The 24,509-nt window shown below is 40.2% G+C and overlaps 1 protein-coding gene across 9 annotated transcripts in view; it reads right to left on the bottom strand.

Annotated features, from left to right (window-relative positions):
* frmpd4 (FERM and PDZ domain containing 4) overlaps positions 1 to 24,509 on the bottom strand; it is a 750,261-nt gene that overhangs the window by 71,901 nt on the left and 653,851 nt on the right. For all 9 annotated transcript variants that reach the window (XM_072584870.1, XM_072584871.1, XM_072584872.1 and 6 more), the window contains one exon: positions 16,361 to 16,406. In XM_072584870.1, the coding sequence (XP_072440971.1) occupies positions 16,361 to 16,406 (46 nt within the window). The remainder of the gene's footprint in view (positions 1 to 16,360; positions 16,407 to 24,509) is intronic.

Consider the following 24,509-nt stretch of genomic DNA (forward strand, 5'->3'; position numbering starts at 1 on the left):
TAAAAAGATGATCAATGCATACAATTCATGCCGTGCTAGTTCTGCAGATGGTATGTGAAAAACTGAAGGCGCATTTAAACATCACATATGGAAACTGAGTAATTTTACATGTCAAGGTAGTTTTTCCGTTAATGCATACGTAACAACAACTTAACAATTTAGTAATGACAATGGCCAATTAGGTTGACAATATACTTGTTCCTCCTTTTCGAATCTCAACGAAAGAAAGCTTTTCTCTTTTTCAGAAACAAGTTTCATATTCTAGAATGAGGCTGACATACTTAAGGTTACAAGTGTTTGCTGATTGTAGTGACACCATTCTACATTTTAGTCACAGTTTGTGATGGACAACTCAAAACAGAAGACATTGTAATTTGACAAGACTGAGCTCTTGTTGATTTCTTGCCTGCAAATAAATTCAAACATAAGTTTACTGTAAATAAGTTAATACAAGCAATAAAAACTTTAAAACCTACATGTGTACATTATTGTGGTTTCAGTGATTAACCTGTTTCACAAAGTTCTGAAGTTCACACAATCCAAAACACAAAATAATAAAGCAATCAGTATCACCCTCAGGTGGGCTTCTGACTCCATAAACTTTCTATCTATTTTCAAATCGGTAACAATGCCTATCTGCACTTTTCTCAGGCTTACTTGTATCACCGTACACATCTTATGTCTTTATTTCTTCCAGCCTACTTCAATGCTTTCCAGGTTAACCTCCCACTTACCATTTTCCATAAATTTAAGCTCATTCAACACTGCTGCAGCTATCCTAACCCATGCTCTGTCCTGCTTATCTCTTGCAAATCTGGTAATACTGAATGTAGAATTTTCATCTTCGTGTTCAAATCCCTCCATGATATTGCTGTCGCTCTCCTTGAGACCTCGTTCAGTGCCCCAGGCTTTTCAAGATCCCCATGACTCTTGTACAGCCCCAATTTTTATTTGCTCCACAATTGCTTGTCAAACTATCAGCTGCCTAGATTGCATCTGCTCTGAAATTCTTTCCCTAAACAATTTTACATCTCTACGTCTCTAACCAGTCTGTAAAACTGACCTTTTCGACTAAGCATTTTATCATCTGCCCTAATATCTCTTTGTCATTGTCAATTTTTGGAATAACGTTGTTGTGAAGCATCTTGGGATGTTCTATTATGTTAAAAACATGATGTGTTGTTATTTAATTACTCCACAGAAAGTTGCGAATGTGCTTCTAGAAATTTCCTTGTCTTTGTTAGTACATGTTTGTTATTTCCATGTCAAATAGATTCAGCAAGCAGTATCTCAGGCTAACAATGTCTAAACAAACCATTAGTCATTACTTAGGGATTCATGATGAAGGGCTTTTGCCCGAAACGTCGATTTCGCTGCTCGTTGGATGCTGCCTGAACTGCTGTGCTCTTCCAGCACCACTAATCCAGTAATTACTTAGTCCTGACCAACTGAAACCAATCCAACCTCGCACAGAGCAGAGTCTAAGGCAGCAGCCTTATATCTAGTTTAGGGGTTTTTGGTGTAGTGCCCCTACCTTTGAGCCAGAAGGCTGAGTTCAAGTCCTTGCCCCAGAAGTAACTTACCTGAACAGATTAATTTAAAAATATTGATGTCGATGGTTCACTGCTGTATCAGAAGATAACTGTATCAGTTATCGAAGAAGTGATTAGATGAATCCCAAATGAACATCCTTTGACTTTTCCTCATAGTAATTTCATTAACTTTTTTAACACTTGTACTATTTAAAATAAAAGCTTTGATTTTTATCTCCTTGGAATTAATTGAAGAAATAAAAATGGTGTGTCAACTAATTCTATTTGATCTCGGCAAATCAAAAGATTACTTTCTGTCCTTTCCCAAGATGATCCTACACTATGCAGCTAATTTACTGCAAATTATCTGCTGTCCAATGTGTAACTTTCATAGGAGGACTAAAAGTGGATCTATGATTGCATTTGATAAGTTTCACCAAACTTCTGATGATAGGTAAGCTTCAAAATGCAAAGCAACTTAAAAGATCTACAAGATTGATGTGAGACAAATAAATGGATGTCTAGAGTTACATGTTGCAATATTGAAATGGGTTTCATACTTTTCCTTTCACTTTAGCTAATGCATCAAATCTAAACTGTTGCTTCTTGATAAATTACCTTAAAATAACTTGCAAATAGTCAGTTCCTATGTTGGGCACATGTGACTTGAAAAACCAAAATCTTATCGCTATTCAAATATCTAATAGATTGATCTGAAACTCCTCTTTCCATCTTTTTAACAAAAACATAACATTTATTTTAACTAGGTTAAATATAAGAGAGAGGAATTTCAAACCCAGCAAGTTAAAAAGTCATATACTAATACCAATGGCATAATTTCTGGGCCATCCTGTTCAATGAACTTTCATAAGCAGATTAACCATGGTCTGAGGCCCAAGAAGCTCTTTGTGCAGATTAATATTGGAGACCCTTAAGTCTTTGTACATTCATTAACTCTGAGGCCCATGAGATTTAGAACACAAATTACATGTTCTGTAAGCTTCAGGAAGCAGAATAATCAATAGCACACAAGCAAATCGGAACTCACAGTTGGGCCGTATTTAGCTCTAACCAGCTGTAGTGCTTATACAATGCTTTCACGCATTTGTGCATATGATGGAGTAATCACTTTATTCCACAGCCCCCTAAAGTAGTAAGCTTGCTTATTGCAAAAGTACAATAATAATTCCCTGGACATTAGTTGCCTTTTAGAAATCAAGAAGTCTTGTTCCAATTATGCAAAATATATATTTTTAGTAATAACGGTGATTCAGTGGGAAGAGTCAGACACAATGAAAATAAGATCAACTTCTCCACAGTTATGAATCTGATTAATAATATATGTGCATGGGCAGAAAAACATATAGATTGTATACTCACTCACTGTATACCCAACTCAATGCACCATGACTACACAACCAAAGAAAATAATTGCAATCTTAATTACATGCTGCAGAATTCCTTGGAGCACAGCCAAGGATATTGCTTTTCACATCTCTGCCACAATGCTCAGCAAGCGTATTGTACTTTGTGTTTATCAAAATTCCTTCAGGAAAACTTATTTCTGCTGATGGATTTCTTGTTGACTGTGGATTGAAGAAAGCAGTTTTAACTGTGTTATGGCACCAATGCTCTTCGTTTAGTCTTATTACCAGTGCTAGCTAGATTTCAAAGCAAAATATAAAATAGCCAATGTGAGTCTTGCATATCCTGGTCACAAATCTTCCCTAATATTAAGTCAGCAATACAAACCCACATTTCTCATACATACAGGCCAATCACAAAACAGGACTAATTTGACATTCAACGCAAGAGCAGCAATTCCGTTTAAAGTTGCTGTACTGCACACTTCTAGATGAAACCACCCTCTGATGCTACTACTGCCCATCCTGACCTGTTGGCCCTTCCATAATGCTCACTTTTGAATAGCATCCATACATTCTAGGTCCTGTTGAAGATATCATGGTCTGGACTGTAACTAGATTTACAGGTGGTGTTGTCTCTCCCTTTATTGATGCTATCTCAGCTGAAATTCTTTTCACAGCTGATCTGCCCACTCTGCGTTGGTGCAGAATTTCTCATCATTAAATCTCACAGCAGCCACCTCATCCCTTTAGCTCTTCTGCTACCTCTGTCCTTCTCTCACATTATCATCTTTTATTAACACTCCCATCTCTCCTTTAATATTTTTGTCACCAATACACATTCTATCTCATGTTTCTTACCAAGATATCTCCTTCATCCTTTACATTGACTAATTCATTATCCTCAGTCATTTTGCCCTCCATCAGAGTTCACATTTCCCCCTCTTCTGTCAAGTCATTGTCCTCATTTCTCTTCTCCCTCCGCCCCCCGCCCCCCCTCATTCACTCTCCTACGCATATTCACCATTAGCTCTCAATCTTGCCAGCCCACATGACTCTGGAATCATTCAATCACAAATACGGCTATCTCAAACCACATCAGTGTATATCACCACACTCATATGTTCTTTCTTGCTTCAAACCACACTTTATTCTCCATCTACAAACTCTCCATATCACTTTCAGTCTTCCAATTTTCCAGTTTTTGACCGTATTTTCACAGTGATCAAGCATCCCTTCACTCTGCATTAGATGCTCTAATCTCCAGCAAATCCTTTACTCTTTCCCATACTACCTTTTCTCCTCCTAAAACCTTTATCGTTCACTCTCTTAAGTCTCAGGAATACTGAGTTGAATGTAGATGATGTGCATGTTGACTGGTCATCACTGGATCTGACTAGACTACATTCAGCGCTACCAGATGCTGTTTTACACAGCTAAAGTGGATCATTAATCTAGTACCATCTGTGATTGTGAAGATAACCTGCAGCATCTTTTCTCTAGCACTAAACATTTCCTTCAAGTCATTTCCTCTGCCTGCTCCATTTTTATATCCAATAACAAATTCAAGAAGTTCATGGACTCTTTGGTAAATAAAATTGAGACCAACTATTGAACTGCCGCTGTTCAGTTCCTCCTTTCCTTCTCTCATTAAGCCAAGCTTTCCAATAGGTTCCTACCATCAGCCCCACATTAGGTATAAGTAGAAAGTAGGAAAAAAAATCAAAAACACTAAGGCTTACTCAATGACAAAAACAGTGATAGGCCAGTGGTTTGGGAAATGTTTTTGTGTGAAAAAGCAGTAAATGACCAAAAATGATTAATAAAAATGGAGAAAAATGACATTGAAAGCAAATTGTCAACAAATACAAAAACAAAGCTTCTATGGGTATATGAAAAGAAAGAAAGAAAGAAAGAAATGTATGGGAACCTTGAAGAATGCATCTGGGGAAACTGAAAATGGGGTACATGGAAAGGTCAGATAATTTAGGCCAATATTTTGCAATGGTCTTCACAGTGGAGGACATAAAAAAAATCCCAAAGATAACAGAAAAACAAGGGGTGCTAACAGAAGGAAAGAGTTTGGAGCAGTTCTATCATGAGGGACAAAGTATTTGAAAAACAAGCAGCACAAAAGGCAGACAAGTTGCCAGGACCTGTGGCCTGCACCCAAGAGCTTTAGAAAACGTGTCTGCAGAGAGAGTGGGGGCATAGGTCAAAATATTCGAGAACTTACTGGCTTCCATGAGGGTTCCAGAAGATGAGGAAACTGTTAATATATTATTCCTGTTCAAGAAAGGATGGGGACAGAAAGCAGGAAATAGTAGACCAGTTGGCCTGATAGCTGTCACTGGGAAAACATTACAGCCTATTACTAAATAAGAAATAGCTGTGTGTGTAGAAACACTTAACATAATAAAACAGAGTTAACATAGTTTTGTGATAGGGAAATCATGATTGACAAATTTGCATGAGTTTTTCTAGGATATAACAAACAGAGTTGATAAAGTGGAACTCGTAGATGTACAGTAGCACATTTAAATTTTCAGAAGAGTGAAATTCGGTAGGGTGCTGCATAGAAGCTTCTGGCATAAGAAATTAATTCACAGAATGGGGGGGGAGGGTAATACAACAGCATGGACTGAGGGTTAGCAGTACATGAAAGGAAGTGTTGATTTTAATGGATCTTTTTCAACTGGGAAAGACATCACAAGTGGAATGCCATAAAGATTGATTTGGAGGTGGGAAAGAGTGTCATGTATCCAAATTTGCTGACTAGACAAAAATAGATGGGAGGGCATATTGTGATGAGGACACAGGAATCTGTAAGTGGAATGGGACTAGTTGGGTCATTCTTTCAGGAGCTGGTACAGGCACAATACATTGAATGGCCTCCTTTTGTACTGTAAGGTTCTATATAGGTAGGTAGGGTGAGTGGATAAGAACATGACAGTTAGCGTTTACTGTAGGAAAGTGTAAGGTTATGCACTTTAGAAGGAAGAATCAAAAGCCAGACTATTATTTAAATGGAAAGATATTATGAGTGTCGCAGGAAAGGTCTGGGTGGTGTTATGCATGAAACATAAGATTAGCATGCAGGCACAGCAAGTAATTGTGAAGGCAAATGTAACTTTGATCTTCACAGTGAGAGAGTTTAAAAACAGTAGTCTTGTTGAAACTACACAGGGTGTTGAGTACAAATCTAGGTACTAGAGGTTGCACTGTTCAGCTGGAATGCACCCTTTTTGGTCAGTAAGATTTGAAAAACTGATAGTTGGCTGGGTAGAAGGCTTTGTCTTTGATCCTCTTCTTGACTGTCGGAGGTCTGTGCATCCTTTTAAACTGAAGGATATTTAAACTCTTGGATTTCCTTTGTAGAGGATGAAAAGTAGCATTTGCACCTTTGCAGTGTCCTGAATCATTGGACACTATTCCTCCATTCTCAACGGGGGCTTCCATGCAGATATATGCACCACATCTTTGATTTGAGTCAGCAGATTTATATTTTCAATCTGCCTATAGATCTGTACATGTAGACTCTTTGCTTCATCTTATTAGTTGGTTTGGACATTTTCATTTGCTGTCTGCTGTTGTATTATTACTAAGCCAATATGCTCCCTTCCTCAAATCTTCTATTTGAAGATTGATTCTTGCTTAACATGATCTGTGACACCGCTTTTGAGAATTTTTCTTGGGAAGATAAGGAAGGCAAGTATTCTGCTTCAAATTGCCTATTCCAAGTCACCTCAGCATCCAACATCAGATTTGAATCTGTCAGAGCTATCTATTCACCAAGCTGTGTTGCACATTGAGTTACATTAGTTCAAGATTTGTCCATTAGCTTAAGTGAGATGTATTACTCATTGGCTCTATCAATGCAAGCACTTCCTCACATACTTGCAGTATGAACTCTCCTCAGTGTTGCTTACCTTGGGAAACATTTCTATCAACCCTGCGGTCAATAATCATATTGACCGTATGAAACAAAATTCTTATACCAACTTAACTAAACTCAATGTAACTTTAGCTTTTATTGCTAGAGATTTTAAAACAGGAAAGTCTTGTTGAAACGATGCAGGGTGTTGAGCACAAACCCGGGTGACCAGAGGTTGCACTGTTTTCCTGGAAATCAATGGTTGCAAAACATGCAAATCTCAATGAATTCTGCATTCTGTTTGAGTTCACCATGAGTTGATGAATCCCTATGAAATCTTCTACTGGGTATAATTTAATTGATTGTTCATTGACTAGCTATTCCCTGACATTAACCCATTTAAACTGGAAAAAGATTGAGGTCAAGACATGCATTCATACTTGAGTGAGAATCTGTTAAGTATTTTTACGTTTACTACTCTTTGGTATCCCCTACACTGGAAAGTTATTTTAAAATACATTTAATTTCTAATGCTATGCCTCTTAGTATATGGGATTGCATTATTGTCAGCTGTGGACAATGTTTTCTTGCCAATGCTTCATGATCTAATAATACTGTCTGCTGACATTTGCTCTGGGGTCTAAATTGAAATCTATGACGTAGCCATTGATATAACTTTCAGCTTTCCACAAAGTCCACCTCATTAACATTTTTGGATGGGTAGCTTTTTGAATTTTTGCTTTTTAAATGAGTGTGTCCTATGTTAGCACATATTCTGCATGTGTCCTATTGTGTGACATGTGCCAGAAAGGATTTATTTTCTTCAGCTTGGTGCTATCTGCTCTTGGGAAGCTTCTTTGTTCCATACAGTGGTATCTATTCTATACACTGTAATGGTTTCTCATGCACGCTGCTTGCAGTTTTGACCCTTAAGAATTGAACTGACTCTTTTAACATCCTGTGGCAAAGTTGTGTTTCTCCTCTGGAGACTGAAATGTGTTACTTCTTCACTAAGATTTAGACATAATTTATTAAATCACTTATGAATCTTCCTGGATGCTTAATTCTCCTATTAAGTCTTGTACTTGCGAGAATGTTATTTGTTCGAAGGTTGAAGTGAGTGTTCAAGGTTTTCCGTCCCTCTTCAGAAGTAGCTCTTGCGTCTTTTGTACCTTGGTGAGCTATTCTATCATCACTTATACTTGCAATGAAACACAAAAATATATTTACTTGTGCAACTTCTGATTTAGTATTTAATTTGGAAGCTATTCTGGATCTTAAGAATTGTTTTTAACCATGATGTCCAAAGATATTTAGTACATCTTTGACATTAAATCTTATTGAAAACAGAATTTCAAATGCCAGGTTTTCCTAATGTTGTCATGGCTTTTATTTTGCAGTAATAGATATACAGCTGCTTTATGCTGCTATACTGGAGTGTTTTCACATGTTTTGCAGCCAAAATGGATAATTCCTACCTTTTTTTCTGGCTCCACTGGATGAATCCTGCCACTTGTGGTCTGAATAAATCATTCCTGTTTCCTTAGTGACTATACTGAATGAATCTCACCGCCTGCAGGTTTAATAAATGATCTCCACTATAATCATGGTTTTACTAAATAACTCCCATTATTTGTGTCCTTAAGAGATGAATCCTACTTCCTTTACCCTTTTTCTGTCTGGGTCCTGCTGTCTGCAGCTCCAATAATTTCTCTTTAATTTCAGTTGACATAAGTAGGGAAGATGTATTGGGTAGGCTAGAGTTATTAAGGTGGACAAATTCCCAGAACCAGATGGGATCTATCCCAGGTTGCTGATGGAGGCGAGAGAGGAAATAACTGGGGCCCTGACAGATATCTTTGCGGCATCCTTAAATGCAGGTGAGGCGCCGGAGGACTGGAAGGTTGCTCATGTTGTCCCCCTGTACAAGAAGAGTGGTAGGGATATTCCGGGTAACTACAGACCAGTGAGCCTGACTTGGTGGTGAGAAAATTGCTGGAAAGGATACTGAGGGATAGGATCAATTTATATTTAGAAAAGAATGGGCTTATCAGTGATAGGCAACATGGTTTTGTATGGGGGAGATTGTGCCTTTCCAACTTAATAGAGTTCTTTGAGGAAGTGACCAATTGATAGATGAAGGAAGGGCTGTTGATGTCATATACATGGACTTTAGTAAGGCGTTTGATAAGGTTCCCCATTGTAAACTAATGGAAAAAATGAAGTGACATGGTATGCAGGGTGTTCTAGCTGGGTGGATAAAGAATTGGTTGAGCAACAGGAGACAGAGAGTAGTAGTTGAAGGGAGTTTCTTGAAATGGCAGAAGGTGACCAGTGGTGTTCCACAGGGGTCAGTGTTGGGAGCCACTGTTGTTTGTAATATACACAAATGATCTGGAAGAGGGCACTGTTGGTATGATCAGCAAGTTTGCAGATGACACGAAGATTGGTGGAGTAGCAGAAAGCATAAGGGACTGTCAAAGAATACAGGGGGATATAGATAAACTGGAGAGTTGGGTGGAAAAGTGGCAGATGGATTTTAATCCAGACAAATGTGAGGTGATGCATTTAGACAAGACTAATTCTACAGCATACTATACAATGAATGGAAAGGCCTTGGGAAAAGTTGATGGGCAGAGAGATCTGGGAGCGCAGGTCCATTGTACCCTGAAGGTTGCTGCACAGGTGGATAGAGTGGTCAAGAAGGCATATAGTATGCTTGCCTTCATTGGACGAGTTATTGAGTATAAGAGCTGGCAAGTCATGTTAAAATTGTACAAGACATTGGTTCGGCCGCATTTAGAATACTGTGTACAGTTCTGGTCGCCACATTACCAAAAGGATGTGGAAGCTTTGGAGAGGATGCAGAGAAGCTTTATGAGGATGTTGCCTGGTATGGAAGGTGCTAGCTATGAAGACAGGTTGAGTAGGTTAGGTTTGTTTTCATTAGAAAAAAGGAGATTGAGGGGGGACCTGATTGAGGTCTACAAAATCATGAAGGGAATAGACAGGGTGGATAGAGACAAGCTTTCTCCCAGGGTGAGGGATTCAATAATGAGAGGTCACGCTTTCAAGGTGAGAAGTGGAAAGTTTAAGGGGGATACACACGGCAAGTACTTCACACAGAGGGTGGTGGGTGGCTGGAACGCGTTGCCAGCAGAGGTGGTAGAGGCAGGCACCGTAGATTTATTTAAGATGCGTCTGGTCAGATGCATGAGTAGGTGGGGAGTAGAGGGATACAGATGCTTAGGAATTGGGTGACAGGTTTCGATAGCAGATTTGGATCGGCTCAGGCTTGGAGGGCCGAAGGTCCTGTTTCTGGGTTGTCAATTTTCTTTGTTATTTGTTCTTTGTTCTATTGTAGAACATGGAAATCAAGAAACAATGTAGTCAAATATTTCTCAACTTTAACAGTTTTAATGAAGGATCTACCATCTTTTCTATGGCCCTATTGGACTCTCACAGCTTTCTTCTTCCATTGGACCAGGGCTGCTTAGGTTACTAATCTGCTCCTGTGTCATGTTAATTCTGCCTTTCTGATACCCCTGGGTCTAAGACCTTGGTTTAAATTGTTTTGTGAGCCCCTGTTGTAGCCAAGTCTCATGGAGCTGTATGTACTTTCTGTACATGTTGCTTTCCCAGCCTGTACGAATCTATCATTTTTTTAAAAGGTTTTTTCCCTTGTCCAGCAGGAGTGTTTACTTCACCTCAGAGCCTCTGATGTTGTTTGCTGTCTGAATGAACCCCAATGCCGGATCACTCCGATAGACCACTGCTCTGTGATGCAGTCTGCACCTGCACAGGAGTTCTTAATTTCCTTTTTCCCAGGACGCTGATAACTACCATACGAGCACCACAACTATTACCAGGTCTGATTTGGAGATGCCGGTGTTGGACTGGGGTGTACAAAGTTAAAAATCACACAACACCAGGTTATCTTCATCAGATATCACCTGATGAAGGAGCGTCGCTCTGAAAGCTAGTGTGCTTCCAATTAAACCTGTTGGACTATAACCTGGTGTTGTGTGATTTTTAACTTTGTATTACCAAGTCTGAAATGCTTTTATAGTCTCTGTAGATCCTTCATTGTTGGGTCACATCAGGAAGATTTCTCCTGAAATCTTTAAACTCTTCCTGCTGCTGACTATCTGCTTGAGCAAGTGACCTAAAGCTACAGATGTTGAGAGACCTTCATACCTCCTGCCAGCAAATGGTATGAGGCAGCTGAACAAAATCCGTACTGTTCACCTTGTGCTGTTTAACCAAGTCTGCTCCTCATCATGCATCAGGTTTGTTGCCAACATCCTCTTTAGGGACCGATAGCGTCACCTTGCTCTTGTATGGTAGGGCAAAATTTGCAGGTCTAACTACAAGAGGCTCTTGTATTGAGCAACAAACAGTTTATTGCATTTTTGGCACAATTACTGAGTGTGCGTTGACATGAGAGACTATGTGGAGGCCCTGGACATTACAGAGTACTCCTCCAAGATCCTAACCTGTTTTGCCCACGATCCCATCTGGTGTCATCATGGTGGGTGGGGCTTCAGAGACTTTATTATTAACCTTTCAAATTCATATATAGCTGAGTCTGGGCATGTGCAAGAGAGACAGTCAATGTCTGTGTGGAAAGAGGGCGTGTGCTTGTTGGAAAGAAATTGTATCATTTTGTGAGAAAGAGAGAGTGTGTGTGTTGAGACAGAAGAGGTGATGGCATGTGTGTGTGTGTGTGTGAGAGAGGGAGAAAAACTGTGACAGAATGCATATAAGTTATCTTGAGACTGAGCCACACCCTTTTTTCTTCTTCCTCCCTCCCCACAAAGCAGGCTGGGAAAGGAGGAAAACTCAGATTAAAAGACAACCCAGTTCTGTCTGTCACATTTGTGTGAATTACACTGGTATCAGCTCAGAATGTTCATCACCAGAGATGAATGCAAGGTCAATGTTAGTTAAACCCAGCACCTTAGCTTGGCTTCAGCCTCCATCCATTCATTCCCTGATGACCTGATCTTTTACTCTTTCCAGCTTCATTTTTTTTAAAACAAAAGTGCTAAGAAAGATTTTATAAATTAGCTCTGCTGCTTGGCACTCTTAATACTGATTTTATTAATGACTCTTTCTTTAAAAAATCATTTTCTTTTGTTTTCTTCAATTATTGTTTAATATAGTGCCAAACTTCATAATTCTGAAATCCACTTTGAGTGAGGAAAATATAGAACTGTGGGTCCTAACAGACAATCCTGCTTAAAGAGTAGATAATGTCAGTATCTGCTGTGAGTGATGATGTTTCTCTGTCAGTTTCTTCTCCCTTCTCTTGTTCTTTTGCTCTCCTACTTCTTGTTTCTACATTACTGCTTGGCTCGGTTACAGTTTGTGCACAGCAGAGAGGAAAAAAACAGGGAATTCATTGAGAAAATCCAGCAGGAGTGGTGTGGGTTGGTGAGGGTGTGAAGAGGTGAGCGAGCGTATGGTGCATGCTTACACTTTTTGAAACCTGACAATCAAAAGAGAAGGGGAGGTTGGATAAAGAAAGCAGGTGTTTTCTCTGCTACAGTGTGTACCTGTCCCACAGTGGCTAAGTGTTCCAAGATAAAAGGGAGGATGTGCTTCTTAGAATGTTGTGAGTGTATATGAGTATGAGGTGAAAGCTCCATGAGGAACGAGTTATGGTCATTAAAGATTGTTGGTAAGTGAGCAGCAAAGTTAGTAGCAAATAAGCATTGTGTGTAGTATTTGAAGATGTATTTTCTGACTTTGACCGATTTGAGAGAGCTGCCAGCACTGGAACTGACTGGAGTCGGTCAGTCATGGAGTATGCTCTTCCTGTTCATTTTCAGGCCATTACAAGTTTCACAGACTTTGACATATGCAAAGATCGGTCATGTAAATTCAGATGACTCACAGGTAATGGGGTTGATACACTTGTTAAAACAATGGTCAGTTGGTGTGAGTGAAATCGTTATAAAAATAAGCAGTTTCTATAAAATGCTCTCCAAATCCACTGTCTCTTGTAAGATTTTACATTTGGGCTTATGGAAATGTATTTGAGGAACAACTTAGACTAAAACTTCACTTTGAAAAGACTGCGCAGGTTTGAGTGCAATTTTGAGTCATATTACCAGATGCACCCAAAACAAAAACTCAATCATCTTATGTCTGGTTCTCTTTTCATTCACACCCATGCATAAAAATACAAATGTTACATGTTGTTTGGATCTTGAAAGAAAATTCTGCTTTCATATCTGACCTGGAAACAACATTCTAAAATCTGTCCCTTTCCTATCATTGTGAACTTAGAACAGGAGCTTGTTGTTATTGTCTGTTGTCAAGGAAGAGAGAAAATTCAGCATTTGTTCTGCTCCTTGTAAGCACCAGCACAGCTATATAGAAGCTGGAGGATACAATTAGAGAACTTGAGGAGGTTGCATGGAGTGAATCACAGTACACATCTGAGAAATACCAAATGGTAGTAGCTTAGGAGCAGAACGCACCTGCTGCCCAGATGGCCATACAACTGCCATCAATGACCCCTCTATTTTGGGAAACATAGCTGTGTAGTGACAGTGGGCAGCTTTATCATGCTGTTAGTGCTGTTCAATGAAAACAGAGATTGCAGTGTTTAGGTGCTGACCTAAGCATTGATGCCTATTTCATACATTTGAGATGATTTTGACACAAGTGCCTGATATGCAGATTTCCTAAGGCATGATCGTATTTCTGCCTTGGTATAATTTGAATGAGTCAAGATTAGAGTGGTGCTGGAAAAGCACAGCAGGTCAGGCAGCATCCGAGGAGCAGGAACATCGACATTTCGGGCAGGAGCCTTTCACTCAGATATACTTAGTCGTGAAGGGCTCCTGCCCGAAACGTCGATGTTCCTGCTCCTCGATGCTGCCTGACCTGCTGTGCTTTTCCAGCACCATTATAATCTTGACTCTGATCTCCAGCATCTGCAGTCCTCACTTTCACCCCATAACTTGAATGAGGTTGGGCTCCCTTTCCTGAGCTGTTGTGCTGGATGGGGCTGTCATTTGTTGCAACAGGAAGAAGAGGCAACTGCCAAAGTGGCTGTTTTCTTTTGGTAGTCCTTCCGATGCTCACCGGCATTCTGAAACAGAAACCCCTTTCCTTGACTCTCTGGCGCCAACTTCGCTGATCAACAGATCCCAAAGGTGTGGGCCTCCTGTCCACTGTAAACATTGGGAAAATGTGGGAAATGGGAGGCCAACGGAGATTTGCATTGTGTGGGCTTGGAACCAAAATATTGGGGAGGAAGACATAAATTTCTACCAACTGAGCTAAAATAGTAAAACCACTCTGCAAAGCCTAACAACAGAACGTAATGGGCTGGTGTTGTGTGTGTGAGGGACACTTGGTTGTTGCTTGACCAACACCCATCCCCCAGACACATTAAAGACTGTTTCCCCACAGCAACAATATAGTGGGGATGGCCTAATGAAGGTGACAATGGGACTTCCTTCAACTGCAGGTATAGACTGCATCATTTACTGACAACACTTATGACCTTTGAAGGCAAGTTGCTGCAGACTGATGCTCCATCATCCCTACATACACCTTGGAAGGGAATGCTCCTTTCACAAAGAAACCTATAAGGTGAGATGAATAAGGATAAATAAGAATAAAATTAAAAATTAAAATCTTGACATGAATGTTAACATTATAATATGAAGTGCCAGGGTTACATGACATTGATATGTTCTCATCATGACAAATTGTTTGTGGAAGAAACAGCATGACAAAAATAATTCATGACTAAGTGTATCTGAGTGATGGTGCAGGATGAAATCAAAAGATGCCAGCAAAGACATTTTTCAAGTAATATTATGGAGTACAATATTCTTGAAGACTGCAACGTGTGCAGGATATATTTCAGTACTAATGGAACACTTCCCTGCCATACAGTATTTTATTGGCTTAAAATTACATTGGACAGTGTTATTGTACAAGACATAAATCATGGTGGCACAGAACTTTCACCGGAAACAATGTGCAAAACTGAAAAACCAGCAATCGATGTTGTGCTAGTGTACTATGTTAGTGATGGGAATGGAAGATAAATCTGAAGAATGCTTTGACCAATTAGTTAACCCAAATCCAAAATTACAAGTCTGGCTTTGAAGACCATTAAATTAGTTTATCGTTACTGTAACCCTTGGGTCTCCATTGCTTGTCTTACCGTGTTAGTAACCCATTTCTGAACAAGGGTCATTGGACCTAAAATGCTAACTCTGCTTTCTCTCTACAGATGCTGCCAGACCTGCTGAGGTTTTCCAGCAATTTCTGTTATTGTTTCTGATTTCCAACATCTGCAGTTATTTTGTTTTTTTTCTTTCATGTTAGTAACTTAATGTATTTCTCAACTCCATGGATCACCATTGTGAGGGTTCAGGTTTTTTTTCCCTATATTTATGCAGAAATCCAATGCTGGAATAATTCCATTGACATCTTCAAACATATAGCTTACATAACATGTTACAATATGTCCACAGACTCTCTTCGGTAACTCTTCACTCCATTCACTATAGAATTAAAAGCAGATCATTTGGATTCAAAACACTTCAAATCAGGAGAGAATAGCAGACCATTGTACATATTACTGTAAAGTTATAAATTTCATTTAATAAAGACACTTTAAAGCTATATTTGAGCTTCATTGCTAGGGCTTTAAAAAAGTAACACTGCTGTTCAAATTAAAATATAGAGTGAGAACTTATGATGGTAAACTTTCATCCTTAGAATTCCTGGGACAATATATTCTTGTGTTCATGGTGAATATCAGGAATTTAAATGCATTCTATCCAATCATTTACTGTCTATTACTGCACAGCAGTACTGGATCTCAGCTATTGCTGATTGTTGGAGTCTTTCTTATAAGTCAGCAACTTGTGGACCTAATCCTCAATATAAAGACTTGAGCACAAAATTCAGGCTGACATTTCAAAGATGTCACTTTTCAAATGAGATGTTAAACTGAGGCCTCATCTTGCCTTTGCAGGTGCACATAAAATATCAAATGGCACTATTTTGATGAAAATTATTTTCAGTGTTCTGGTCAATATTTATATCTCAATCAACATCATTAAAACAAATTGTTTGGTCAATATCTCATTGCTGTTTGTCAGAGCTTTTAATAGGTAAATTTGCTGCGGTGTAGCCATTACAAAAGTATTAAACTAGCTCTAAAGCTGTTTGGGAATACTATTGCTCATTCATGGGATGTGCCATTGTTGGCAAGGCCAGAACCTGTTGTCCATCCCTAATTGCCTTAAGCAGTCGCTATCTTCTTGAACCTTTGCAATTCATTTGATATAAGTAAACTCAAAGTACTGTAATAATGAAAAGTGCGACCAAAATGCACAGATTTCCTTTTATTTCTGACTGAAAAATCAGAGGTTGGCATTTTTGCCCAAATTTCCAAAATGATCCCGCAAATGTTCCAAGATGAACGTTTACCACAAAATACCATGTTGTTTTATGAATATTTGCAAAGAGAAATCTCAATTCCTGCATGAGCGAGACAGAAAAACAGAAGTAACAGATAATAAACACATTAAAAGCAGGCCTATACTTACAGGGTATGGCTGAACGACTGTCAAAATGATTGATTCCTTGCAACTCCTGTGGAGGCAGAAAAAATACAATTGCAGTATTTCTTTTTACAGTATCTGTGAGATTTCAACCTCACATTGTGAGTTTGTTTACAGCTAAAAGCATTTATCCCAATGGCCTTGACAATTCCTTTTAACAATAAGAAAACAAAAATCAATAAACATTGATGAAAAAGGAATTGGTTTTTGCACCTGTGGAACGGAACAGCACAAATAATGGTGCACATATTGAGATGCACCTCCTGTACTAAGTAGCAGACTAATTGCCTTAAACTCAGCAAATGAAGAGGCTATCACTTGGTTTTGAGGATTTACATTCACTAAATGAGAAAAAAGCATGGCCTTGTTTGGACTTCATTTTACTGCTGTGAGATGAATTGCTCTGCTGTCAGATAGTTCACTTGCAAAGAGATTATCCTGAAATCCCCTTTTGATTATAGAGTCATACAGCATGAAAACACACCATTGTGTCCAACAAATCTGCACTGACCAGACATCCCAATCTGACCTAGTCCCATTTACGTTGGGATATTTTGTATGAGAAACTTATTCTGCAGAGTGTCATGTTGGACTCAAAATATTAACTCTGATTCTCTCTTGGATGATGCCAGGCCTGCTGGGTTTTTCAAGCACTTACTGCTACTTCATCACAAATAGTTTAAGAAAGTAACTCTCTATTACATTTAAAAGAAAGTGCTGAAAGACCAGTGGAGAGAGCAAAGTCATACTAACATTTCAATTTGATGACTATTCAAACTTCCATTTAACATCAGCTACCTCTGAATTAAATTTAACAGATTCTGACCAAAGTGTGGCAGAAAAGGGACATCTTTGTATGTCATTAACTCTATATCGGACAAATCCTTACATGTGAAACAAAAGCAACTTCAGTCAGTTAAATCTTTCATGAAAGCAATGACGTTGTGTCCAATACAAGTAAGCTCTCAATTAGACCAGGATAACAGGGGTGCTTGCCCTAGATGGATGTAATGTTTAAAACAAAATTATCACCACTTTGTTTCAGAAATAAATTCATTCATTAACTGCAAGTTAGCCAGGACTTGCTGTTTGAAATGTTGATGAATGCAAGTTAACAGACAAAGGAAGAGACAAATGAAATGACATTTGATAGCTGGACCATGAAGCATAGCATATGCAGGAAGTTGGAAATAATTACTCACAATTACACAGGCATTAATTTCAATCGAATAGCTGCAAAATGAATGGATTTCCTAGCATAAGTGACACATTATTCTTCAGCCTCGGTTCTCTTCAGAGGCATGAAGGTGAGTGTCAAATCTGAGACAGGAAGCCAGTGGGGTGATGAGGTGAGTTTCTGCTGGAGCTGGAGTGAATATGAACTGCTGGCTGCTGTCCAGCCGCTAGCCATATGCAGTGTATGGCTTTGAGAGAGCCTGCTGGCACCAAGGTGAGTAACAGGGGTGGAGGAATTCACATTGTTAGAATTGGAATGGTGGGGCAGGGGATGGATTGGGAGGGGAGTTCAGGAGCAGTGGGAGGTTTTAAAAAGAAGTCCCAGATTTTAATGGCCCGCAGGTCACCACGTAAGAAATGTTGAATATTATATATTTCTGGCCCTCAGATGTTTAATAGATAAGAGATTACATTTTCTGTAATTTACATGGCTGCTTCTGTCTATTAGTTAACCCAGGAATAGAACAGATGACCACTGGATGAGGCGTTTTGCATATTTTGAGAGACCACTGGTTTGAGAAAACCTGGAGGTTGCAGGAGCTCGGTGTGGGATTGAAGCTGGGTTGTTTGAGTAGCCATGAGTGGGCTTTCTTATTTTGTGGTCTACCAGCACTATTAATGGCATATATTTGCTGGATCCAGCTCAGTTCTCCTCCTTTCTGATGCTAGATTTCCCAAGCCCTGAGGAACATGATCTCAAGTAGGTTGCTAGATTTTGAGGCACACACCGTCATTAACATCCGTAATAATAATCCGTTTAGTCCAAAATATGCCGATTAGTTAGTTTAAGCAAAGTTACTAATGACGGGTTTATTTGGTAGGTGGTGGTTGGAGCATGCAGAGGCATGTTGTAACCAAGCGGATTGGAGTGTGTGATGCATATGTCACTGTTAACTGTTGTTGATGGCAGCAATAGTGACAGTAGGCAAGAGTGCTTTGTGGAGGACAGAAACAAAGCAAGATTAGGAGAGCCAAACAACAAAATTACCTTGATTGGACAGATTGACTCTGTGAGAGATAGGATAGAATTGATGGAAAGAATGGGGATAACAAGAGCATAGAATGAAGGAATGGCATAACAGGATGGTATTAGTTAAATGTGGAAAAATGGCAGAGACAACTATTTGATAGAATTTATTATTTGAAAGATATCCTTTGTTAAAAGTAAAGCTTCATTAGGTTTGAATGAAATGGAAGCTTAAGCAAAATCCATCAGATGAATTAAAGTAACACATCAGCACTGAATCAATGCATAAAGAGAATGTAATAGTTTCAGTCTCCCGCTGAGTTTCTTCACACTGTGCTCCAGTAGCAACGTCACCACTCAAAACTAGACCCAAATAAGCAGCAGTGATAAGGTTATTACAAAAATTGAATCCCAAACAAAGACTTTTTTCATGGAATAAAACTGGAGTTAGGAAGCTGCTTTCTACTATGATAAAATTATTATTGTCAGATTTCAAGTAATTAGAACGTGTATTCTTCAAATGGTATTGATCTCATTAGCTGTAAGCTTGCTTTTAAACTCAGGAGAAAACAGTTCCAACAAGTGAAGAGGGCAATCAGAACAAATAACTTTACTATTGTGTTAACTCAACTCAATCATGCAGCTCTTCCTTGAGGTTTTGTTTTGCCCTGACTGGTTGATGTTCTGTATCCACAAAACTAAAAGAAAACTTTTCACAAGGAAGCTTCAGGCTAATCAACAGCCAACCAACCTGTTCTGAAAATTCTGTTCATATTTTTTTCAATTGTGACAAATTCCCCAATAAAGGCTGAGACAATCAATCATCAATATTCTAAATAAAAGAACCTATACCATCCTTTTAAAAAGAAGTCCATTAATCTTTTCATCTAATGTTAATAGATACCTTTTTTGGAAAAAGTCCCAATCTAGATTTGCATCCTTACCAAACATTAATCAGTTTCTCCTCTGGCCATGCCCGACCTGTCGACCAGGTTTTAATGAAATCCATTAATTAGCTTTTTGAGATATATTGTAAGGTGTTTTCTCTCTTGGTCAGGTACACCAAGAAGGGAGAACTCCTTAACCAAAAACACCACTCCCCCTCCTCTTTTGCCTCCCTTTCTATCCTTCCTTTTGCATCTGTACCTCACAACATTTAATCTGCCAGTCCAGTCCATCCCTGAGCCATGTTTCTGTAATAGCTATGATAAACCAGTGCCATGTTCTCAACCATGCCTTAAGTCCATCCACTTTACCTGTCAGGTCACTTACATTGAAGTAAATGCAGTTTAATTTATTAGTCTTATCTTGTTCTTTGCCAAGCTCTTGTCTGCTTTGACTTGCTCTGCTTATCTACTGTATTAGCCTTAGAGAATGGTGGTGGTGGGATGTTTTTCAGACTGGAGGCCTGTGATCAACGGTGTGCTACAAGGATCAGTGCTGGGTCCACTATTTTTCATCATTTACATAAATTGTTTGGATGTGAATACAGGAGGTAGAGCTGGAGATTTTGCAGATGACACCAAAATACGAGATGGATTGGACAATGAAGTAGCTTACATGGGAACGTTGATCACATGGGCCAATGGGATCAGGGAGTGGCAGATGGAATTTAATGTAGATAAATGTGATGTGTTGCATTTTGCTAAGGCAAACCAGAGCAGGATTTATACATTCCTGATGAAGGGCTTATGCCCGAAATGTCGACTCTCCTGTTTCTTGAATGCTGCCTGACTTGTCGTACTTTTCCAGCACCACACTTAGAGTCATAGAGATGTACAGCATGGAAACAGATCCTTCGGTCCAAATTGTCCATGCCGACCAAATATCCCAACCCAATCTAGTCCCACCTGCCAGCACCCGGCCCATATCCCTAAACCCTTCCTATTCATATACCCACCCAGATGCCTTTTAAATGTTGCAATTATATGAGCCTCCACCACTTCCTTTGGCAGTTCATTCCATACACATACCACTCTCTGCATGAAAAAGTTGCCCCTCAGGTCTCTTTTATATCTTTCCCCTCTCACCCTGAACATATGTCCTCTAATTCTGGACTCCCCCACCCCAGGGAAAATACTTTGCCTATTTATCCTATACATGCCCTTCATGATTTTATAAATCTCTACAAGGTCACCACTCAGCCTCCAACACTCCAGGGAAAACAGCCCCAGTCTATTCAACCTCTCCCTATGGCTCAAATGCTCCAGTCCTGGCAACATCCTTGTAAATCTTTTCTGAACCCTTTCAAGTTTCACAACATTCTTTCCAATAGGAAGGAGACCAGAATTGCACGCAATATTCCAGAAGTGACCTAACCAATGTCCTGTACAGCAGCAACATGACCTCCCAACTCCTGTACTCCATATTCTGACCAATAAAGGGAAGCATACCAAATGCCTTTTTCACTATCCTATCCACCTGCGACTTTACTTTCAAGGAGCTATGAACCTGCACTCCAAGGTCTCTTTGTTCAGCAACAGTCCCTCGGACCTTACCATTAAGTGTATAAGTCCTGCTAAAATTTGCTTTCCCAAAATGCAGCACCTCACATTTACCTAAATTAAACTCCATCTGCCACTTCTCAGCTCACTGGCCCATCTGATCAAGATCCCGTTGTAATCTGAAGTAACCTTCTTTGCTGTCCACTACACCTCCATTTTGGTGTAATCTGCAAACTTACTAACTATACCTCTTATGCTCACATCCAAATCATTTATATAAATGATGAAAAGTAGGGTGGCACAGTGGCTAGCACTGCTGCCTCACAGCACCAGTGACCCAGGTTCAATTCCAGCCTTGGGTGACTGCCTGTGTGGAGTTTGTATGTTCACCCTGTGTCTGCATGGTTTTCCTCCAGGTGCACCGGTTTCCACTCACAATCCAAAGGTGCGCAGGTCAGGTGAACTGGCTATGCTAAATTGTCCATAGTGTTCAGGGATGTGTAGGATAGGTGCACTAGTCAGGGTAGATGTTCAGTAATAGGGTAGGGGAATGGGGTTGGGTGGGATACTCTTTGGAGGGTCAGTGTGGACTTGTTAGGCCAAGGGGCCTGTTTCTACATTGTAGGGATTCTATTCTAGTGGACCGAGCACCGATCCTTATGGCATTCCACTGGTCATAGGCCTCCAGTCTGAAAAACAACCCTCCACCACCACCCTCTGTCTTCTACCTTCGAGCCAGTTCTGTATCCAAATGGCTCGATCTCCCTGTATTCCATGAGATCTAACCTTGCTAACCAGTCTCCGATGTCGACCAAATATCCCAACTCAATCTAGTCCCACCTGCCAGCACCCGGCCCATATCCCTCCAAACCCTTCCCATTCATATACCCACCCAGATGCCTTTTAAATGTTGCAATTATATGTCTTACTGAAATCCATATAGATCACGTCTCCCGTTCTGCACACATCAATCCTCTTTGTTACTTCTTCAAACAATTCAACCAAGTTTGTGAGACATGGCTTCCCACGCATAAAGCCATGTTGACTATCCCTAATCAGTCCTTGCCTTTCCAAATACTTGCCCACCACTGACGTCAGGCTCACTGGTCTATAGTTCCCTGGCTTGTCCTTGCTACCTTTCTTAAACAGTGGCACCACATTAGCCAACCTCCAGTCTTCCAGAACCTCACCTGTGACTATCGATGATACAAATATCTCAGCAAGAAGCCCAGCAATCACTTCCCGAGCTTCGCACAGTGTTCTAGGGTACACCTGATCAGGTCCTGGGGATTTATCCACCTTTAACCGTTTCAAGACATCCAGCACTTCCTCCTCTGTAATATGGACATTTTTCAAGATGTCACCATCTATTTCCCTACATTCTAAATCTTTCACATCCTTTTCCACAGTAAACTCTGATGAAAAATACTTGTTTAGTATCTCCCCCATCTCCTGTGGCTCCACACAAAGGCCGCCTTGCTGATCTTTGAGGGGCCCTATTCTCTCCCTAGCTACCCTTTTGTCCTTAATGTATTTATAAAAACCCTTTGGATTCTCCTTAACTCTATTTGTCAAAGCTATCTCATGTCCCCATTTTGCCCTCCTGATTTCCCTCTTAAGTATACTCCTACTTCCTTTATACTCTTCTAACGATTCACTTTATCTATCCTGGCTATACCTGTCATATGCTTCCTTCTTTTTCTTAACCAGACCCTCAATTTCTTTAGTCATCCAGCATTCCCTACACCAACCAGCCTTTCCTTTCACCCTAACAGGAATATACTTTCTCTGACTCTTGTTATCTCGTTTCTGAAGGCTTCCCATTTGCCAGCTGTCCCTTTACCTGCAAACATCTGCCCTCAGTCAGCTTTCGAAAGTTCTTGCCTAATACCATCAAAATTGGCCTTTCTCCAATTTAGAACTTCAACCTTTAGATCTGGTCTAGCCTTTTCCATCACTATTTTAAAACTAATAGAATTATGGTCGCTGGCCCCAAAGTGCTCCCCCACTGACACCTCAGTTACTTGCCCTGCCTTATTTCCCAAGAGTAGGTCAAGTTTTGCACCTTCTCTAGTAGGTACATCCACATACTGAATCAGAAAATTTTCTTGCACACACTTTACAAATTCCTCTCCATCTAAACCCATAACACTATGGCAGTCCCAGTCTAGATTAGATTAGATTAGATTACTTTACAGTGTGGAAACAGGCCCTTCGGCCCAACAGGTCCACACCGCCCCGCCGAAGCGTAACCCACCCATACCCCTCCATCTACATCTACCCCTTACCTAACACTACGGGCAATTTAGCATAGCCAGTTCACCTGCCCTGCACATTTTTGGACTGTGGGAGGAAACCGGAGCACCTGGAGGAAACCCACGCAGAAACGGGGAGAACGTGCAAACTCCACACAGTCAGTCGCCTGAGGCGGGAATTGAACCCGGGTCTCTGGCGCTGTGAGGCAGCAGTGCTAACCACTGTGCCACCGTGCCGCCCACAATGTTTGGAAAGTTAAAATCCCCTTCCATAACTACCCTATTATTCTTACAGATAACTGAGATCTCCTTACAACTTTGTTTCTCAATTTCCCTCTGACTATTAGGGGGTCTATAATACAATCCCAATAAGGTGATCATCCTTTTCTTATTTCTCAGTTCCACCCAAATAATTTCCCTGGATGTATTTCCGGGAATATCCTCCCTCAGCACAACTGTAATGCTATCCCTTATCAAAAATGCCACTCCCCCTCCTCTCTTGCCTCCCTTTCTGTCCTCCCTGTAGCATTTGTATCCTGGAACATTAAGCTGCCAGTTCTGTCCATCCCTGAGTCATGTTTCTGTAATTTCAATGATATCCCAGTCCCATGTTCCTAACCATGCCCTGAGTTCATCTGCCTTCCCTGTCAGGCCCCTTGCATTGAAATAAATGCAGTTTAATTGATCAGTTCTAACTTGTTTTCTGCAATGTTCCTGCCTGCCCTGACTGTTTGACTTGCTTCTGTTCTCAACTGTACCAGTCTCAGATTGATCTCTTTCCTCACTATCTCCCTGGGTCCCACCCCCCACCTTAATAGTTTAAATCCTCATGAGCAGCTCTAGCAAATCTCCCTGCCAGTATATTAGTTCCCTTCTTTTTGACTCTGATCTCCAGCATCTGCAGTCCTCACTTTCTTCTGGATTTACACACTTTATGGTAAAGCCCTGGGGAATGTTCCTGCATAAAGAGACCGAGCGGTGCAGTTGCATAATTCCTTGAAAGTGGAATCACAGGTAGAAAGGTTAGTGAAGAAGTTGTTTGGCATGCTTGCCTTCATTGGCCAAAGCATTGAGTATATGAGTTGGGATTTCATGGTGGTGCTGCACAGGACATCGATAAGGCCACATTTGGATTACTGCGTTATGGATTATTCCGATTGCCCTCCTGTAGGAAAGATGTTGTTCAACTAGGGAGGGTTCAGAAAATATTTACAAAGATTATTCCAGGACTG

Source organism: Chiloscyllium punctatum, chromosome 15 (genome assembly GCF_047496795.1).
Source record: "Chiloscyllium punctatum isolate Juve2018m chromosome 15, sChiPun1.3, whole genome shotgun sequence".
Lineage (NCBI taxonomy): Eukaryota > Metazoa > Chordata > Chondrichthyes > Orectolobiformes > Hemiscylliidae > Chiloscyllium > Chiloscyllium punctatum.